At 40.6% G+C, this 18,283-nt stretch overlaps 1 protein-coding gene across 1 annotated transcript in view; it reads left to right on the forward strand.

Moving 5' to 3' along the window:
• The first annotated feature begins 1,191 nt into the window (after positions 1–1,191).
• The window catches only part of STMN2 (stathmin 2), a 46,343-nt gene continuing 29,251 nt past the window's right edge, over positions 1,192–18,283 (forward strand). The window contains exon 1 of the mRNA XM_042923727.1: positions 1,192–1,251. Within this exon, the coding sequence (XP_042779661.1) occupies positions 1,233–1,251 (19 nt within the window). The 5' untranslated portion in view covers positions 1,192–1,232. The remainder of the gene's footprint in view (positions 1,252–18,283) is intronic.

The following is an 18,283-nucleotide window of genomic DNA, read 5'->3' on the forward strand; positions in this document are numbered from 1 at the left end:
AACGAATTAATGAATGACACTCATTAAGTCAATAAGAATGAATTGATGAATGCCTTCTCTCTAGTCAAAGGTCGCTTTTTGCACCTGATCTCACAGATCCTCACATACCACATCGCTCAGCCTGAAACTTTAACACATCTTTCTTTGACCTGTATCAATTGGGTCTGCAGATCTCTGAAAAATCATCCCCCAGATCACACCTTTCATTGCCACTAAGCTTTCAGCATGAAGGTTTCTTCTTTGAAACCTGAAAGAGTCACTGGGGTTTCAATCCAGAGATGCAATTCTACATCTCCAAGGTAGAATGGCATTACCCATCTATGGTCCTCCAATACCCAAGCCAATCAGTCAACCTGGTTCTGCCATGTAACCAGATGGAGAGGTCACAGACACTGGAAGCTGACTCTTCCCTTCCTCCTTGAGGTACCCAGGTGGACCATAACTATTTGTCCCTATTCCTAAGTAACCCAGACAGCCCCTTCCTTCTGTGCCAAGAGTAGAAAACACCAGGCCTCACTCTGCCCAGAGACCTTCAAGAGTCCGAGACATCTGAGTCCCACTGTGCTGAGAGACAAAAGTCAATAATGCAGTTCTGTTTCAAGTTGCTACCATAGCCAGACATGGGGTCACTCTGGGGGACTAGAAACTACCAAAACAGGGTCAAAGGTGAAAGAGAAAACATGAACAAGTAAAACCACAACGTTTAAACAGATGTTTTCACTAGTCGGCATGCTGCGAAGACTTTTCAGAGCTTTAAATCCCTTCACCTTTTTCATGTCTATTTGTGAGATAAAACAAGTGTGAGCAAAGTCAATCCTCTTGGCTCCCAGGTAGGCACAGCCCAGTTCTTAGCTCCTAGGAGGCTTCTGGGCTAAGGCTCCACTCTACTTGGACTGTACTATCAGGCCCCCAAAACGGGGGGGAGCTGCTAGGGAAGGACTGATTTCCATTTCAAACTGCATTCTGGTACTTTGTACTCCAGCACCATTGGTCGATCAATATTTAATGCTTGGAGATTCTGACTCTGCGGGAGTCATGTCAGGGGACCTTGGGAGCCAATCTGCTTGAGCTTCTGAGTGATAATTATTCATGGGCTCCTGCCTCTTGCTCTTTCTCTCGCACGGTCCCACTCTGCAGACTCAGTGCCTTATTCAGTCTTCTCTCTCGCTCTCTCCGCTGCTGTAGCTGGACCCTTCGCCTTCTCCACCGCTCAGCATCTGCACATCCCTACAATGGCTAAAACAGCAATGGGTAAGGCATCGCGCCTCGTTCTCCCTCGGCTCGACCTGGAGCCCACCTCTCACCTTCTCTCTTAGAGTTTTGAAGGCATTCAGAGATATTTTATAGAGAAAAAGACGTTAAGGGTAAAACAGGAACCGGGAAGGACGAAGGCAGTTCTGGGGGTTTGGGAAGGGCAAAGAGGGTGTCTATGGAAATCTAAAACTAAAATTTTCTTTTGAAAGGTAGAAGCAGGTAAGTTGCCCTCCCATGGGTAGAGAATTTATTCTGTTTCCATGTTTAAAATTAGGGCTCAATCGTGGGGGGTGGGGGGAGCTACCTTTACTGTTTGCCTTAAATGGGGTTAAGGGACATTTTGGAAAGTGCTTTGTAACATCCTTTATTTCTTCTCTAGTTAAAAAAAGAAAATGGGGAAGAGGAGGGCAAGGTGAGGGAAAGAAAAAACAGAATGCGAAGTCAAATCGGTCCCTTCTAGGCTGTTTGAAAGATGGGTGGAGACTGGGGGGGGGGGGGGGGGGGACGGGTGGAGAACGGGGCAAATTTTATGGTATTGTCTCGTCGGAGAAACCGCTAGTCCTGGGGCGCGGTGCGGGGAGGTTAGGGCGGGGGTGGGGGTGCTACGCTCCTTTGTTTTAGGGAAAGGGAGGGGAAGGAGAGAGGAAGTCGGGGAGGGCTTGGAGGGCGCGGGTGGGCAGCTGCAGGGGCGGGGAAGCGCGCGGTGGGGAGGGGTGGAGGGACAGCGGTTTCGAAGGCACTGGGGTGGGGTTTCTTTGTGTGAGGACGAGCGGTCCCAGGGGGAGGCACCTGCAGCGCTGGGCGCACAATGCGGACGGCCCCACCCTGTGCGAAGCCGCGCCGGCGCCCTCACTCCTCCCCGCTGCGGGGTGCAGCAGCATCAGCCGAAAGAGGGCCGGGTGGGGAACGCAGCGCGACGCCCAGGAGCCCAGCCCAGGAGGGACAGCAGGGCCACGCCCCGCGCTTCGCGCTCCTGACTCCCAGCCTGGATTTCCGAAACAGACCCGACCATTGCCCCAGCCTTCCCGACCCTGGCCTCATTGTTCCGTTTTACAGAGAGAGGAGGGAAAAAGTGGGTTAACATTTTTCTTTTCAAAACCACATAGGGTGGCTAGACATTGACGCCGATGAAGGCTTCTTTGAACTCATTGATCATTTTGGGTAAAAGCTTCGGGAACCTAGGTGTGTGTAGATATAATCATAATACAGATCCAAGAAAGGCCAACTTCTTAAATTGAGCCACGCGAAATACCCGTCTTGTAGGTCAAACAGGGCCGAAAAATGGCAATTTTCATAGGCTCAACCTGTATCAGAGAAACAGTCCAGACACAGAGATCCCCCACCGGTCGTGCGCCTCTAGTGTCCCACGGTTCTGGCGCTCGGTGGCCCCGGGGGTGGACAGGCAGGGAGGCACCCGAGGTCTGGTGGCTGCTGGAAGCACCCCTCCCCCGGGACCCGGTGCTGGTTGCGGAGAAGGGGAAAAGCGATGGACAGGGCTCTCTCTGCACAGCTCCGCCCTGCCCCACCCTTTCCGTGGTGCTGGGAAGACCTCGGGCTCCGAGGCTCGGCAAGGAAACGGAGCTGGGGAAAGGCTGTTGAACGGTCTGCAGTCCTAGAGCCCCTTTTTGCAGGCCCGCAGTCCAGAACAGCCCAGACACCCCTCGAGATGCGCAGACACCCGGCTTTGCTCTGGGTCCTGGCGCCGAGCCCCTCCCAGCCCAGAGCCTGCAGAAAAGCTGGCTCGAGCCCCGCCCGGCCACACAAAGGCGCGGCCCCACCCCAGCCGGCCGCAAGACCGCAGAGGTGACCCCTGCCCAGGGGTGCGGGAAGGGTTTTTCTCTTCTCGCTCTCCCCTAGCCCTCGGAGCTCAGGCACTTTCCCCTAGCTGAAACCCTCGGCCCACGCGCGGTTCTCTATTATTTCCCGGGACGAAGACCCTTTGGAGACTCTCTCTAGGAGGACCCTCACTAATTCAGCGGGGCGCGGCTCGGCCCCACCCCTCCCAGCTGCGACCTAGACCAGTCAGCCGCTGGCCGGATGGGGGCGCACTGGGCGAGCCGGCGCGTGGAGCGCTGCCAGCCCTGCAGAGCCCAGCGCCGCGCCCTGTACTCCCCTCCCCCGAGCTGGGCGCTCGCCCCCGCGGGTGCAGCCCGGGAGACCGGTTTCTGCGCAGTGTCCTGAGCTACCCCCGCTTCGCACAGTTCGCGGTTCACCCGCAAGTCCAGAAAGGTTCTCAAAATGAGGGACAGGGGCGATCTCGCTCTGCGCTCTGCACCCCCACCAAGAGGTTTCTGCTGCAGGAGGGCGGCTACAAACTCATCATTATCAATATTACTTTAAATCATTATCATTATAATATTATTATTTCATGACTCAACGGCCTTATGTGTTCAAAAGGTTCAAGTGATTGAATTTGATTAAGGATTATTAACCTTTGTTGCACTCACTTTTCTTCCTTCTACTCCTCCCTGCCTTCTCCCCCACCCCTTAAAAAAAGAATTTTTTGTCCTGTTGTTCATTTTACATTATAAAGCGAATGTATTTTCAATCCCTGTCCGGATCACGTATGTTCATGTGGGTCGGATATTACGTGCAGGTGCTTACTAAGAGTAGGATTTGTGTGCCAAAGATTGCTGGAAAATTCTCCGCACATAATTGTTACTGCAATGGGTAAAATTATACATTTATAATTAAGAGGTTATGATTTTCACTGTATATTCCATAAGGTTATATCTATCAATATATAAATACAGGTTATGCAAAAAATTTTAACTGTTTTTTTTTCCTTTTTTTTTTTTTTGAAACTGATCTTCCAATTGCTGATTCTTGATACAGTCTCAATTCTGCACAGAAACCTGGATCTTGAAATGGTAGCCACTATCCCATTAATAAAAATCCCACCCATAATATGACAATGCAAGGGTCCTTTCTGCCATGAATAAGCTGTATTTGCAAAACATGAAAAGAAGTACAACCTCCGCAATATTAAAATAACGGATTTTGACATCGTTTCAGTTGCAAAGCATAATCAATTAATCACCAGGGCGGGTGCTTTTTCCTGATTCATTAAACAATTATTCAGCATGATTGTACTAGGTGCATATAGAATTCCCCATTATCTTCACCGATGAAGTGGGCGCCTTCTAAATGGATATATAAATAACCAGAAGTGGAAAAATGAGGATTTGGTCAGGATTTCAAGATAAAACTAAAAAAGAAACAGCAGTAGCTTATCAATTAATGATATATGTGATTAATACCTGCTGAGTAAGCTGAGCCCGCAATAAGCATTATGTGACCCAGCGTATTCCTAACACACATGGCTAGAATGATGGTACAAATTAATATAGCTGGTGATATTTGTCTACACATGTTAAAATTCTCTGAAAGTACATTTTGAAATAATGAATAATTAAGATTGAATGGGTTTTAACATTAAAATCTGGAACTTTGTTCAGTCACAATTCGCAATGGTTTTGTGAAGTAATTTGTAGTAAACGATTCCATCCTAAGGGGGAGGGGAGTATTTTTATTGTTAGAACAATTGCCTCTGCTCTTAATCATTAACATTTTTAGCAGGATTTTATCTGTTGCACTAAAAACACGTTTGCTTACTTTGGGGATTTTTTTAATTATTAATGGATAGATTCTGGAATAAGCATTCAATCGTGTGGCCCAGTATGTCTTCTACCAAATAACCGGTTCTCTGTGATGAAAAGGCTGCAAGAGGTTACATTTTACCCGGATTCAAGAGTGCCCTTCAGCCACTTCAGAGTGCCAGAAAGCTGATTCACACAATAAGATAGTTTTCCTCCCTGTAATTTAGGATCGAAATAGTTATTTAATTCTGTGAATATCTAGTAGTTGCTATCATCCAGAATTTTAAGTTAAATCTGTATAGTTAAAAATGAAATGGGAGATGAATCGATTACATATTTAACTGAGCATTTTTCTCATTAATGAATCCAGACCATCTTTAGGAAAATTCCTGATTTATCGATCACCACTGTTTTTTACTCCAACTGAACAGAACTGACTTATATGCCCTATTCCCCTGCAATAGCTCCTTGCTCATAAGCCTGGATGAAGCTGGCCCAAAGCTACTTGCTTTGGGTGTGGCTGCTCCCAAGCTGCTGATACCTAATTCCAGCTCACATCAATTTCCTATTGGTTCTTGGGAAAATACACACTATTCTGTTGTCTCAGGGTCTGTGACCTTATATGAAAATGCAAGACATCTGTCAAACAAGAAGAAAAGACCGAATCAGAGAACTGAGGCTAGTTCTCTTTCCTCCTTCTCTCAATTGGAAAACCTTGGAGTCCACATTACCTTTCACCCCACTAGAGGGCAATCAAGTTCTCTTAAGAAATAGATGATTGATTTTTTTTTTTTTTTTTTTTTTAATATTTTTAGTGTTTATTTTTGAGAGAGACAGAGACAGCGGACAAGCAGGGGAGGGGCAGAGAGAGAGGGAGACACAATACCTAAGGAGACTCCTGGCTCTGAGCTGTCAGCACGGAGCCCGACACAGGACGTGAACTCACAAATGGTGAGATCATGACCTGAGCAGAAGTCGGATGCCTTACCAACTGAGCCACCCAGGCACCCCTGATTTTTTTTAACCCAGTTTCAAATGCTATTTAATAAAATCTTTTTTTTTTTTTTTTTAAATCTGGAACATTCAGTTGCTTGTTCAATAAATTAATGCCATACTTTACCCTAGTGGATGAAAAGAGTGTTCACCTTTTCAAGGAGACTTACTTGGAAGTAGGTGTAGACCCTGGTTAGTTATTTGTTACGATTTTACTTTCTAGTTTCATTACCTTGCTGTTACATCACTTATGTTACTTTTGGGAGTTTGTAGTGGATGAATGGTAGAAAATAGTCAGTGGTAATAGCAAAATTATTTAGGAAGAGAATGTTTTAATGTTTGAATAAAGGAATAAATTAAACAAAAACATTATTTACTTATTCATTTGTTTAAAATGTGCTCCAGATGTTGTGGACACACCTGAATGTCAACGTCCACCTTCAGGGAGCCTGCAGGCTAGCAGTTAAAAGGTAGACACAAAGTGATATCTGAGGAGAGGTACCAAAAACAAGCATAAACTAATTTTTAGGATCATCAAAAGTGGATTTTTTTTCATGTTTGCATTGGCAGGGATTTTTTTTTTCTCTTATGTTTCATGAAACTATAATCCATCTGTAAAATATTTAATAGTTTCATATTACTGTGTCCTGCTAATTTTAATCTGCATATGAATTACCTGTGATTTGCATTAAAATGCAAATTCCGATCCAGAAGGTCTCACTGAGGCCAGACATTCTGCATTCCTAACAAACTACCAGATGATGCTGATTCTAACCACCAAACATATCAGATTTAGAAGTAGAGAACTGTGATATACATGTTCCTCCCACAATAAGCTTTGACATTAGGTCTCAATATTTTCAAATGCATGGCAGTCCTTACAAAATATTTCGTTTCCAAACTCATTCTTTTAGGGATTGTATACCTCTGGGAGTTATGTGTTCTCTGTCATCACCTTCTCTTAATTGGATTTTTAAAAATATATTCATATTGTAGCACTCAGCAGAAGACCTTCAAGAGAAAGGTGGAAAATGAGAATTTGACTCTGTGTGTGTATCTAACACAAAACGAATATGGCTTGTGGCACAGTTGGGAAGATGATAAATCAATATTGCTAGCTTACTATTATTAGCAAAACAATGTGCAGAACAAGTTCAACACACAACCTTTCAGTTATGGGATAATCTAAAAGTCTGTAACCCGTTTGCCATATAGCTAATTTGCTACAAATACTCCACATATTGTAGAAATTAGAAGATGGAACAGTACTAAAATTGCTTTTCAACATATCCCATACTTACTACTTACCCAATTGAATTTCTTTCTGGATAGCACATGAGAAAATTATTAATAATTTAGTGAGTGTGGGTGCATAATTGGAAACAGATTACACATGTGTTTTCTCCTTACTTAAGCCAATAAAGGGCTTCCATTATTTGATACTATTCAAGAAAGTCAACCCAGAGGAAAAAAATTGGTCTTTGAAGAATACTATCAAAAATACCATATGTCAGTCCTCCCATGCAGTGGGTGGCTGACCATGCAAACATTACCACATTTCTGGAAATGCAACCTGAAAAATTATACTACATAAAATATCTCCAATTAGAAATACAACATTTCCCAAATAGGGCACTAAAAGCATAGTCCCAAATAGAACTGGCCACAAAGTTGGTAGGATATACTGTTAGTCAACACAAAGTTGGATTAAGCCTCAAGGTTATCCCTTCCTTTGTTGTTGTTGTTGTTGTTGTTGTTGTTGTTGCTGTTGTTCATTGACAGGTTTTTCTCTGCCATTGTTTTCTTTCAAGATTCATTTTTCTGGCGTAGACCTAAACCTTATAGAGTGTCTATGAGAAATGACTTTTATTTATTGATTTGACCCTTATGTAGCATATATAACAGGCTAGGAACTAAGCACTTTGCACATATTAGTGATGTTAATCATCCAATAATCCTAAAAAGTAGGTACTTTTACAGATGAGGAAACTGAGGCACAGAAAGATAAAGTGATTTTCACCCAAGGTCACACAGTTAGATACAGAATTTGAGCCCGGGCCATCTGGTCCCAGAATCTGTCCTTTTAACCAGTACTAGCCACTCTTATATGCTCCGTGGCAGAAGTGTTCCCACCATGGAGGTCAAACCTGTGAAACCTCCATTTTGTCTAACAATCCTGAGATTATCCTTTGCTAGCACAGACACACTTTGAAGAGGAAATACACTCAACCTGATGATTACATTTAAGACCTGACCCGGGATTCATTAAGAATAATTGCCATGATTTAGGCTTTGAGGGAAAAAAAGCTCTGAGGGGGTATAATGTATGGAACACATGGCTGTCTGAAGGCTCAGCTAAGAAATCAGCAGGGACTTTGGGTGTGGACACACCAGGATGACCAGGTTTGGGGGGGAAACAAACAAACAAAAATCTTGACTTAATGTAATCAATATCGGGGCGCCTGGGTGGCGCAGTCGGTTAAGCGTCCGACTTCAGCCAGGTCACGATCTCGCGGTCCGTGAGTTCGAGCCCCGCGTCAGGCTCTGGGCTGATGGCTCGGAGCCTGGAGCCTGTTTCCGATTCTGTGTCTCCCTCTCTCTCTGCCCCTCCCCCGTTCATGCTCTGTCTCTCTCTGTCCCAAAAATAAATAAAAAACGTTGAAAAAAAAATTTAAAAAAAAATAATGTAATCAATATCATCATGGCTATCGCATTTTAAAATGGGCCCTTACCTCCTTCCATAAACACCAGATATTTAACTTCAATATTTTGTTTTATGAAATAAATCTAGAACTAAAGGAGATATACAACCCAGGCATCCACAGTTAGTATAATCATTAGATGTTCTTCAAGACTCTTCATCTTATTACGTCAAAAGCAAGCAAGCAGGAGGAAGGCTCTGAATCCCTTGTGAAACATTGCTAATTATCTTTTAATAAAGGAATCAGGTCCTGTCATTTGTCAAGGAGACATTTGCAGTAGTAAAACCTGTGTTTATATAACCCATTTTTATTAACCATGATTAAAGATAACATTTTGTGTACATTTGTTCTCACAAAACACTTTTATGTGAATATAAAGGTTAATTAATGCATTTCAGCAATCATTTTGCTAGTCATCTGGAAATATAGCTTCTCTAGGAATTGTACTTAAGAGAAGCAGCCATACCTTAGACTATAAAACCATAACAAAAATTTTAAGATTTTTCTCACTTGCTGGGCCCCTGGGTAGCTCAGTCAGTTGGGCATCTGACTTCAGCTCAGGTCATGATCTCACATCACAGCTCATGGGCTCTAGCCCCGCGTCAGGCTCTGCGCTGACAGCTCAGAGCCTGGAGCCTGCTTTGGATTCTGTGTCTCCCAATCGCTCTACCCCTCCCCCACTCATACTCTCTCTCTGTCTCAAAAATAAACATTTTTTTTTTAAATTTTTTAAAGATTTTTCACACTTGCAATTTTGTTGGCCTCCAGATTAAAATATTTAATATTTGGAAAAATTACAAAATTCAAAAAGTTTGACCAGAAGTAGATAATTTCTGTGTAGTACCTTAAAATAATATTGTCTGGGACTGATTTTTTTCACCAAAATCATAAAGCAATGCCTGTAAAAGTGCTTATTTAACAGTTATTCTTTTAGAATAATTGTACTTTCGATGTCAGAGTTCGTACATCATCCACAGCACAAGTAATTATGTAATTACAAACAATAGATCATCAGAATAAAAAAAACAATAGATCATCAGAATATGAATCTGTTAGTCTTTCAGTTTTTCAGTGGTAAGTCTTTATATCAGGATAAAAAGACATGGATGAAATTTATCTAAACCTAGTTCCACAAATACTCACACAAGAGAGCATTTTAAACTTTAAATTTTTATTAGCACTCTACTCCCTCTTTAGGGATTTTTTTTTTTTTTCCTATAAACTGCAGCCACAGTTTGATTTCCATTCAGCAAAACCACTCACAGTAAACCTAATGATAATCTTCTAGCTCAGGCTTCCTAGTAGATAGAAGCCTAATGCACATGACAAAGCTCAACTTACAAGATATTGACTGTTGCAACACTGAGACCCGAAAATTTTATCAAAACGTTACTTGCTAGTGACTCTACTTGCTAGAGTCACTTCCAGACTCTTACAGGGAGGGGCGCTAAGCTAGTCAGGCAGTTGAGCTGACCCTAGAGTTTCTGAAGCCTTCTTGGGAACTCTGCTTCCAGACATGTTGTCTTTATGACTGCAAAGTTCTTTTTTATTCCCAATACCAATATCTACCGTGTTATTTAAACCTTAGCAGCTTTATCTGAGAAGTGCCAGTTAGCATCCTTCTCATTATCCTCATTCAAACACATGAAAAATTATGAGTCAATTCTAGTCTTTTGATGCACAGATTACATGATCCAAGACTCCTGTCACTTGAAAATCCTCATTCTACTTCAGATTCACTTTTTCCTTTTATATTAAAACAACAACAACAAAAGAGCAGACAAACACAGAAGATTGAAAATGTAAAGTGTTCAAAAGAAAAGTTAGATAGCATGATCTATGTTGGACCTTGTAGTTCTTAGAAAATATTTACTTGCTGTATCCTTTTTAATCTTCATATAGTCCCTATGAAATGGGAATAGTATACATGTTGCTCTGTTTAAAATGAATAAATTTAAGCTCAAAAGAATTTACCAGGTCTAGTTCATATGTGTAAGCTTCAGGCCATATACATATACATTTTATATATAAAATATAAATGTATATATATTATTATATATATGTAAAATGTGTATATATATGATTATAATGGTATAATATGTGTAATATATATCATATAATTTAATATGTGTGATATATATTACATATTATATATATTATTATAATGATTTTTTGATAAAAAATAAAACTAATAAAGTTTAGCACTTAGTCCTGTAAGCCCTATAATCAAATATGTCCTGTAATCAAAGATGCATATGTGAGGGAAGTCACACACTAAACATATTTGTCTTTAGTCCAATGTCGTTAATAGTTAATGGCAAGATTTACTAAAGTAAAATAGAGTCAAGCACCAATTCTCCTCTGAAGCCAAGTATTGTGAGAATAAAAATGAACATGATTCTCATGCTTGGGGAATTTAGTCTTTTGAAGAAGACAAGATTCTGTACTTACAAAAAAGTTGAATACCAATAGTAGTAACTTAAACCATCACTGGAAGCCTCCACCACTTTTAAGTTTATTTACTTTGAGAGAGAGAGAGTGCGAGTATAAGCAGGGGAGGCAACAGAGAGAGAGAGAGAAAGAATCCCAAGCAGGCTCCACTGTCAGCTCAGAGCCCAATGTGGGGCTCGAACTCTTGAGCCATGAGCTCAAGACCTGAGCTGAAATCAAGAGTCCCAACACTCAACCTACTGAGCCACCCAGCTGCCCCTGGAAGTCTCCACCACTTTAATAATTTTGTTATACTACCCTACAATTATTACAAGACAGTACATAATTATACACAAAGAATATCAGTTAGGAAGTACTGTGATCTACCCAAAGGACAAAATTAAAATATTTAACTAATCTCCTCTATCAACCAGACCAGCCAGGAAACCCCTTAGTTAAAATGCTCCTCAAATTTTACTGAGCATCAGCAGCACTTGGGAACTTCAGATCCCACCCCCAGAAGTTCTGATTCTGTGGGTCTGAGGTGGGTCTCCTTAATTTGCATTTCTAACAAGCTTCTGGGTGGTGCTGATGCTTCTGGTCCAGAACCACACTTGGATTAAACCTAATGTCAGTGACCAGTGAGGTACCTGGAGCAGTGGGGGAAGAAGCATGGCCCTCTGGTGTGAGTTCCCTGCTCTGACCAGCTCAGCACAGTGGACTCAAAAGAATAGAGGACTTAAGCCCCAACAGCTCCACCCGTCTCCACATGCTGCTGGTGCTGCATTGCAGGAAGAGGCCAGGAGCAGGATCCTGATGCCCTGAGCTCTAGTCTTTACTCTCTCAGCTAACCAACTTTGGTCAGGTCACTTTTTCTCTCTCTGCCTCTACTGCAGCATCTGTAAAGTGGCAACATACTGCCTTGTCTGTTTCAGAGGGTCCTTTTCAGAACCAAGGAAGCAAACGTGAAAGTGATTAATACCTGTCAAGTACACTGTAAATATAACCCATTGCATTTTTTTTGTCATTAAATAGAATGAGTGGATATTTTACTCGTCAAGATACCAATGCACATTTAGAATGAGTAACGAGGAAACGGGGGTTGACGAAACTGGGCCTTTTGTTTTTTGAAAAATACTTTCTAAATAATAAATTGAAATAAAATGTTGAGTGATTTGCTTGGACAGCAGTATCGGATATTTTGAGGGGCTTGTGCTTAGGTTTCATCCAAGATTCTTCTTTAGAATTCTTAAGTGAGCATTGGCTGAGAAGCAACAACTAAGTCACCCAAAGTTTAATTTATTACAGTCCCCAACCCAAGGGAACGGTGGTAAGTAGTGACCCAAGATGGTACCCTCAAGCTAAGAGGGCTGCTGGGCAAAGCAGGGGTGCCCCTGCAAAGAGAAATAGAAAATGTGAGAGGGTTGACAAGGAAAAGGTAACACTTAGTACAGATTTTTCTGCTGGTTCCATGATTGCCCCTTGCCAGCACCACCTTGACCTTCTCTACCCTCTGAGTCTAAGTCTTCCCTCTTGAGCAACTATACAAGCAGGCCCACCTTAGACAAAGCAACCCAAGCCCAAATGTTCAGGTGTGCTGAAAGCTTGGTTTAAAGCTGCCTCCAAAAGTTAAAAACAAAAAGGAAAAGCTCTGTGTAATAGGAAAAAGCAACTTGTCGTGGAACTTAAAAGAGTGCAAAATGCTATGAAAATTTAAAACAGTAATATAAATTCCCCCTTCACCGCCCCCCCCCCACCCCCAAAAAAGCTTAGGTCAAGAATGTTGCTGTTATGTGTAAGAGTGCATTCTGGCAGATTAGAAGTGGGTTGCATATTAGATGGACATAGTTTTGAACCCTGCCCCACTCGTCATTATCAGATACTCCTTGTGCAAATTATCATTTCTATACCACAGTTTTCTCAGTTATGAATGGGGAAAATAATACCACTTAAATCACACGGTCGTTGTGAGGATTAACTCATCAATTGAATATCAAGCACTTTTAATAAAAAAAATTAATCTCCATCCAAGACTCCCTGAACAGATGATGGAAATATTAAATAAAAACAATCATTTAAAGTAAACATCTAAATTCTTGGACTTTGTAAATTTCCACATGTAGTAACAAATCTACTAGAAATTACTTGGAATTTAAGAAATGATCACTACTCAGTAATTCTTTGTGACAGAGGGAGAGCTGATATATTTATGATGCAGCTGCCAGTATAGTATATCGCCAAAGCAAATCCGTTCTGGGGAATATGCCAGAATTAAAAGTACACTTCTCTTGCATTTATTTCTCATTTTATGTTTCACTGCCCTATTTCATATCTCATCCTACTTCAAATACATACAAAATATCAAAAAAATTGACCCTTCTTGCCTGCCCAGTAAGGTTCATCTACATAAGATGTCACATTCCATAGAAATAAAAACTGATTCCAGAAACATTAAGATGTAAAAGTCTACACTGAGGTCTCTTAAAGGGCAGGAAAGCGGGGGATTATATGACATAACACACACACACACCAGACACACAGAGTCTCTTGTCCTTACATTCTTATTAAACCATCAATTTCATCTGAACCCCATCACTCCCCATCACTGAGCTGTTGCAAAATCCTTCACACCTGATTCTCTAGTCTTCTCCCTACCTGGCACTCTCCTGACCTACTACTGCCATTTCCAACACCCTTCTTCCAATTAGACCTTTTCTTTCAGAGATAACTCCAGGAGCTTTTCTCTCTGGATCAATTTAGTCTCCCTCTTCTTCCATTAGTAGATAAGTACAACAAAGACACTAGAGCCAAACAATATGAACATAGTATTCCTTAGATGACTGTGGTGGTACAAGGCTATGAATACGTAGAGTTTCATATTATTCTTCAATCATTCATGACAGTAACACCTTTTCAGTCAGTAGTGTTTCAGGTACCAGTCATTATAAATGTAGAGGATGTTAGCAGAATGTAATGACTAGAATAAAGAAACTAAGAAATCAAATTAACATTCGTTGGGTTTCTGACTTTACAAAGGCTTAGTTAATAATTGACTACCAATCTAAAAGATCATTTTAAATATTTTGCCTCTAAAACTTAATATAAATGTGTGGTATATAAACTTGCAACTGTATTTATGACATAACTGAGAACATGATAGAAATATGTGCTTACATTTATAAGTGCTACATAGGTCTTTTTCAAACTAGATTCTGTTGATTATAGCAATCTCCATTTCTCCATACTTTCTCAAAAACATAGAATAATGACAAAGGAGGAGCTTTACCTGAAAGCATTAAAATAACATAAGTCCTTACAAGCTCATAATACAATGTACAAGTTCATTGCACAGGGTAGGAAAGTTCAGTTTTAAAGAAAATGTAGGCATTTCCTCATTAAAAAAAAAAAAAAATTCTAGCTAGGTTCTGAAATACCTAGCCAAAACACAAGGTGAAGAGAAAAGAACTGCGTCTCTCCTATCAACCAAAAACTTGGCTTGGAAAAAAAGAAAAAAGTTTTGTAGTAGAACAAATAAAAGAAAACGAAACTCAATATTTAGGATGAAATTTTTTTCCAAGTGGAAGAAATACTGAATTAGGGAGCTTTGAAAGAATTAGATTTCAAATTTTGAAATTTTTCTTAAAATGAAACCTTAAAATGGTATTCCCAGTTGCAGTCTGTATTGGTCACAAATTGCAGTATATGTTACAACATATCCTAGAGAAGAAATGCAGAAAAGTGTAACTTGAGGAGAACACTGGACTTTGTGCCCTGCCTGCCTGGCCAAATGAAAGCTCACCCATCTAAATACAAAGGGAAGATGTCGCTCATGAAAAATAAACAACAAATAACGAATAACCCTGAAGTTTTTCTATCCAGAAAACTGCATGTTTTATCACTTCTGATAAATTTTAGAAGTGAGTGGGGAATACGTAATATATAGGGTAGTCAGCTAAGAAGTCAAGTAGGATTTCTCAGAATTGCTTCTGGGAAAGGATTTGTACTCCTTGAAACAAGTAACAGTAGGTTTCTCAAGTCAACCTCCAGTCCAGCTTTTCTTGATCTTTCCTTCCTGTGAACTCTTCGAACAGATTTCCTATCTCCTAGTATATGGCCATTTATCACCAAATAGCACCTTCTGCTATCATCTACCTTGTCCTTTATTGTTCCCTTACCATGCATGAGCCACCCACGCGTCATATGTCCTCCCTGTGCTCTTTTTCCTCAATTTTTATGGCAACCCTCAAGCAGGTTTCATTATCCCCACCTGACAAGGAAGGAAAGCAGAAGCCAAGGAAGTTAAGTGACTTGCTCTGTAGTGCAAACATTCAGGGCAGATCTAGGTTTCAAATCTAGCGCTCACTTCACTGCACTCTGGCTTCCTCATCATGAGCTGTTCTTACTTTGTTTTGCTGCAGACACTTCTTTGTCTTAGGTCGAACTATATTGAGGGCTGTTTTTTAGTACACAATTATGTTTCACTCACTTTGTCCCCCCTGTAATCACCTCTGTGGCTGACAATAATAATACTACTGTTGTCTAACATGCATTGAATACTTTGTCAGGTTCTGTGACTATGCCGAACACTTTACAAAGGGTATTATCATTCCCATTTCCACAGGTGAGAAAGGGAGAGAGAAAAAGTCACACACAGCCAATAGGTGGTGGGTCAGGATTTAAGACAAATCAGTCCAATCCCAGAGTTCACCTGGTTAACCACTGTGTCTCTCCTGGACATCGTAGGACCTCTGTGTTCGTTGACTCGATGACATAAGAATGAACTAAGAGAAGCTGGCAGAACTGTACCAAATAAGGATCCACAACATCTCCCTATAGCCAAGCCCAGGAAAGCTTCAAAAGGTCACTCAAAGAATAAAGATTAATTTGCAGAAGACTCATCTTCACTAACAATATCATATCAGTACAGCATTTCAGTTTCTTAACACATACCTAATTCAATCCTCACAAAAATATCCTGTCTCCATTTTGTGGATAAATAAACTTCTGTTCAGGTTTAATAAATTGTCTAAGGTTGAAAAGATCCTGAGCTAGAGCATAAGTCTTCAGCTCCTATTCATATTCTTCCCATGGGGGAGGTGGGGGAAGCAACACAGCATATAAATGTAGAGGAAACATTGACCTCTTTTTCTCCTTGAATAGAGAGAGTTGATTACCTGCTATTGTGAAGGATAAAGGTGGTGGAGCTTTCTTAAATTCTGCCAGGAAACTACACAATTATGGTTGTACCTCTCACTAGTGCCATTTTGAAACTATCCACATAGCTGTAGCTAGGGCTGTAGGGAGAGAAGCAACCAACTTCAAGTATGCAGAAACACCAGTCTGTAGCAGAAAATGAAGCTAATGAATTTAGTGGGGAGAACAGTTGAGCTCAATGTGGCTCTAACATCTGGGCTCTTAACTCCCACTCTATACCTGGTTTCAATGGGAAAACCAGCTGGGCCACTGACTGATTCAAGTATCTTTTGCAGCTGATGAACAGCCCCACCCTGCTCAGCAACCCATGGATAAGTGTTTACAGCCCATCTTCTAACAGTTATATGTACTCCTACATGTGGGGGGAAATACAGAAAACATTAAATGATAAGTGTTTACAGCCCACCTTCTAACAGCTATACGTACTCCTACATGTGGGGGGAAATACAGAAAACGCTAAATGATAAGTATTTACAGCCCACCTTCTAACAGCTGTATGTACTCCTACATGGTGGGGGTGGGGGGGAGGTGGAATACAGAAAACATTAAATGAGACACCTTCCCTCATCCTCAAAAAAATTTAAATATAGTTGGTAAGAAATAATTAGCAGCAAACAAATAGGCAAATAAGGGCCAACCTCTGTGAAACAAGACAGGAGAGTGATTGTCTTTGAAAGAAGAAACTCAAAGGCCCTAGAGATGGAAACCATTATGCTTGATTCACTTCTGTTTTTAGGAAGGTACAAACCCAGCCTTACGGAATTGCATGAGTCACAACTGTTGGAGACAGTTCTGAATTGGCACCACATCCTAGGACACAGATCTGTCCTGCTGTATTATTACTTGGCAAGTGTTTTGAAGATGTGAGCAACATTCCCAACCACAAGTCTACTCTTTTATGAATAATGTTCAGGCAGAATAAGTCTATAGAAAATAAACCATCGAATAAAATCAACATGATGCCTTTGCATATTACGTATGACCACGTTGTGATTTTCAAAATAACATCAGCAACTTATGCCAAAATCCAATCCACATTTGTCTATACAGACCAAACACTTGATTCCCTTTTCACCTTCAGTTTTTTAGTATTTATCACCAAATCATGTGGTATTTTCTGCCATAAATAAATACAATGCATAAGTTATTCCAATCTCATTCAATCAGTATAGCAACATGTAATCTTCTTCACATCTTAAGATGAGTGTTACGAATTCAAAAGGAGTTCTAGCTGTTATCCAAAAAGTTTACCTTGTGTGCACCATTTATTCTGGCTAATGTTATACATATTGAAAGCCAAACTAAATCTTACATGTAGCATGTGGAAAAGTGAAATTTTCCCTAATGGTTTGACAATTTGAAACTTAAAACATGAATTGCTTTATGAAGCATGTTCTATGTTATACTATTTTATGTAATATAAATATTTATTATGAAATGCCAAAATTTGAAAAAAGGAAAAATTTTGCAAAGTAGAAATATCAAGAGTAAGTTTTCCTTTTCTTTAAAATGTAATACCTTAAAATAATCTGTTTAAAAAACATCAGTACAGAAAATGCTTACTGCAGAAAATGCAAAAAAAAAAAAAGATGAATCTGTATGTAATGAGAAAGTTACTCTATTTAAAGACAAAATTTGCTAAATTCGTAGAATCCAAAAATTCCAGAGCTTGGAGCTATTAATTGTAGATGCGGAAAAGGTCCAAATTGCTTAAAGGACTTGCTCAAGGTCTTAAAAAACCTGAAGTTCTAAGAAGATCGTAAAGGCCCTGTGATGCAGTCACCATGTCAATGCTTATTTTCCTAGCTCTCACATGGGATTAGTTCAGACTTGTGTCACTACACAAGATCATAGTTTCACTTGAAAGAGTCTCAATCCATTTCATAATTTTTTAGAGTAAAAGGACAATCCATTGTTCCTGACAATTTTGTAACTGGAAGGAACTCCAGAAGTAATAACAGTACACCTATTGCGACAAGTACCATACATCCCAAGAACTTTGTGTCCGTACCTGAGGCTGTCGTCTTCACATGAAGTGAAATTTGCTTCCCAAGAGAAGCTAAATTGTGTGGCCATCTTTGAAGGGCTGTT

This window comes from Panthera leo, chromosome F2, assembly GCF_018350215.1.
Source record: "Panthera leo isolate Ple1 chromosome F2, P.leo_Ple1_pat1.1, whole genome shotgun sequence".
NCBI classification, from domain to species: Eukaryota; Metazoa; Chordata; class Mammalia; order Carnivora; family Felidae; genus Panthera; species Panthera leo.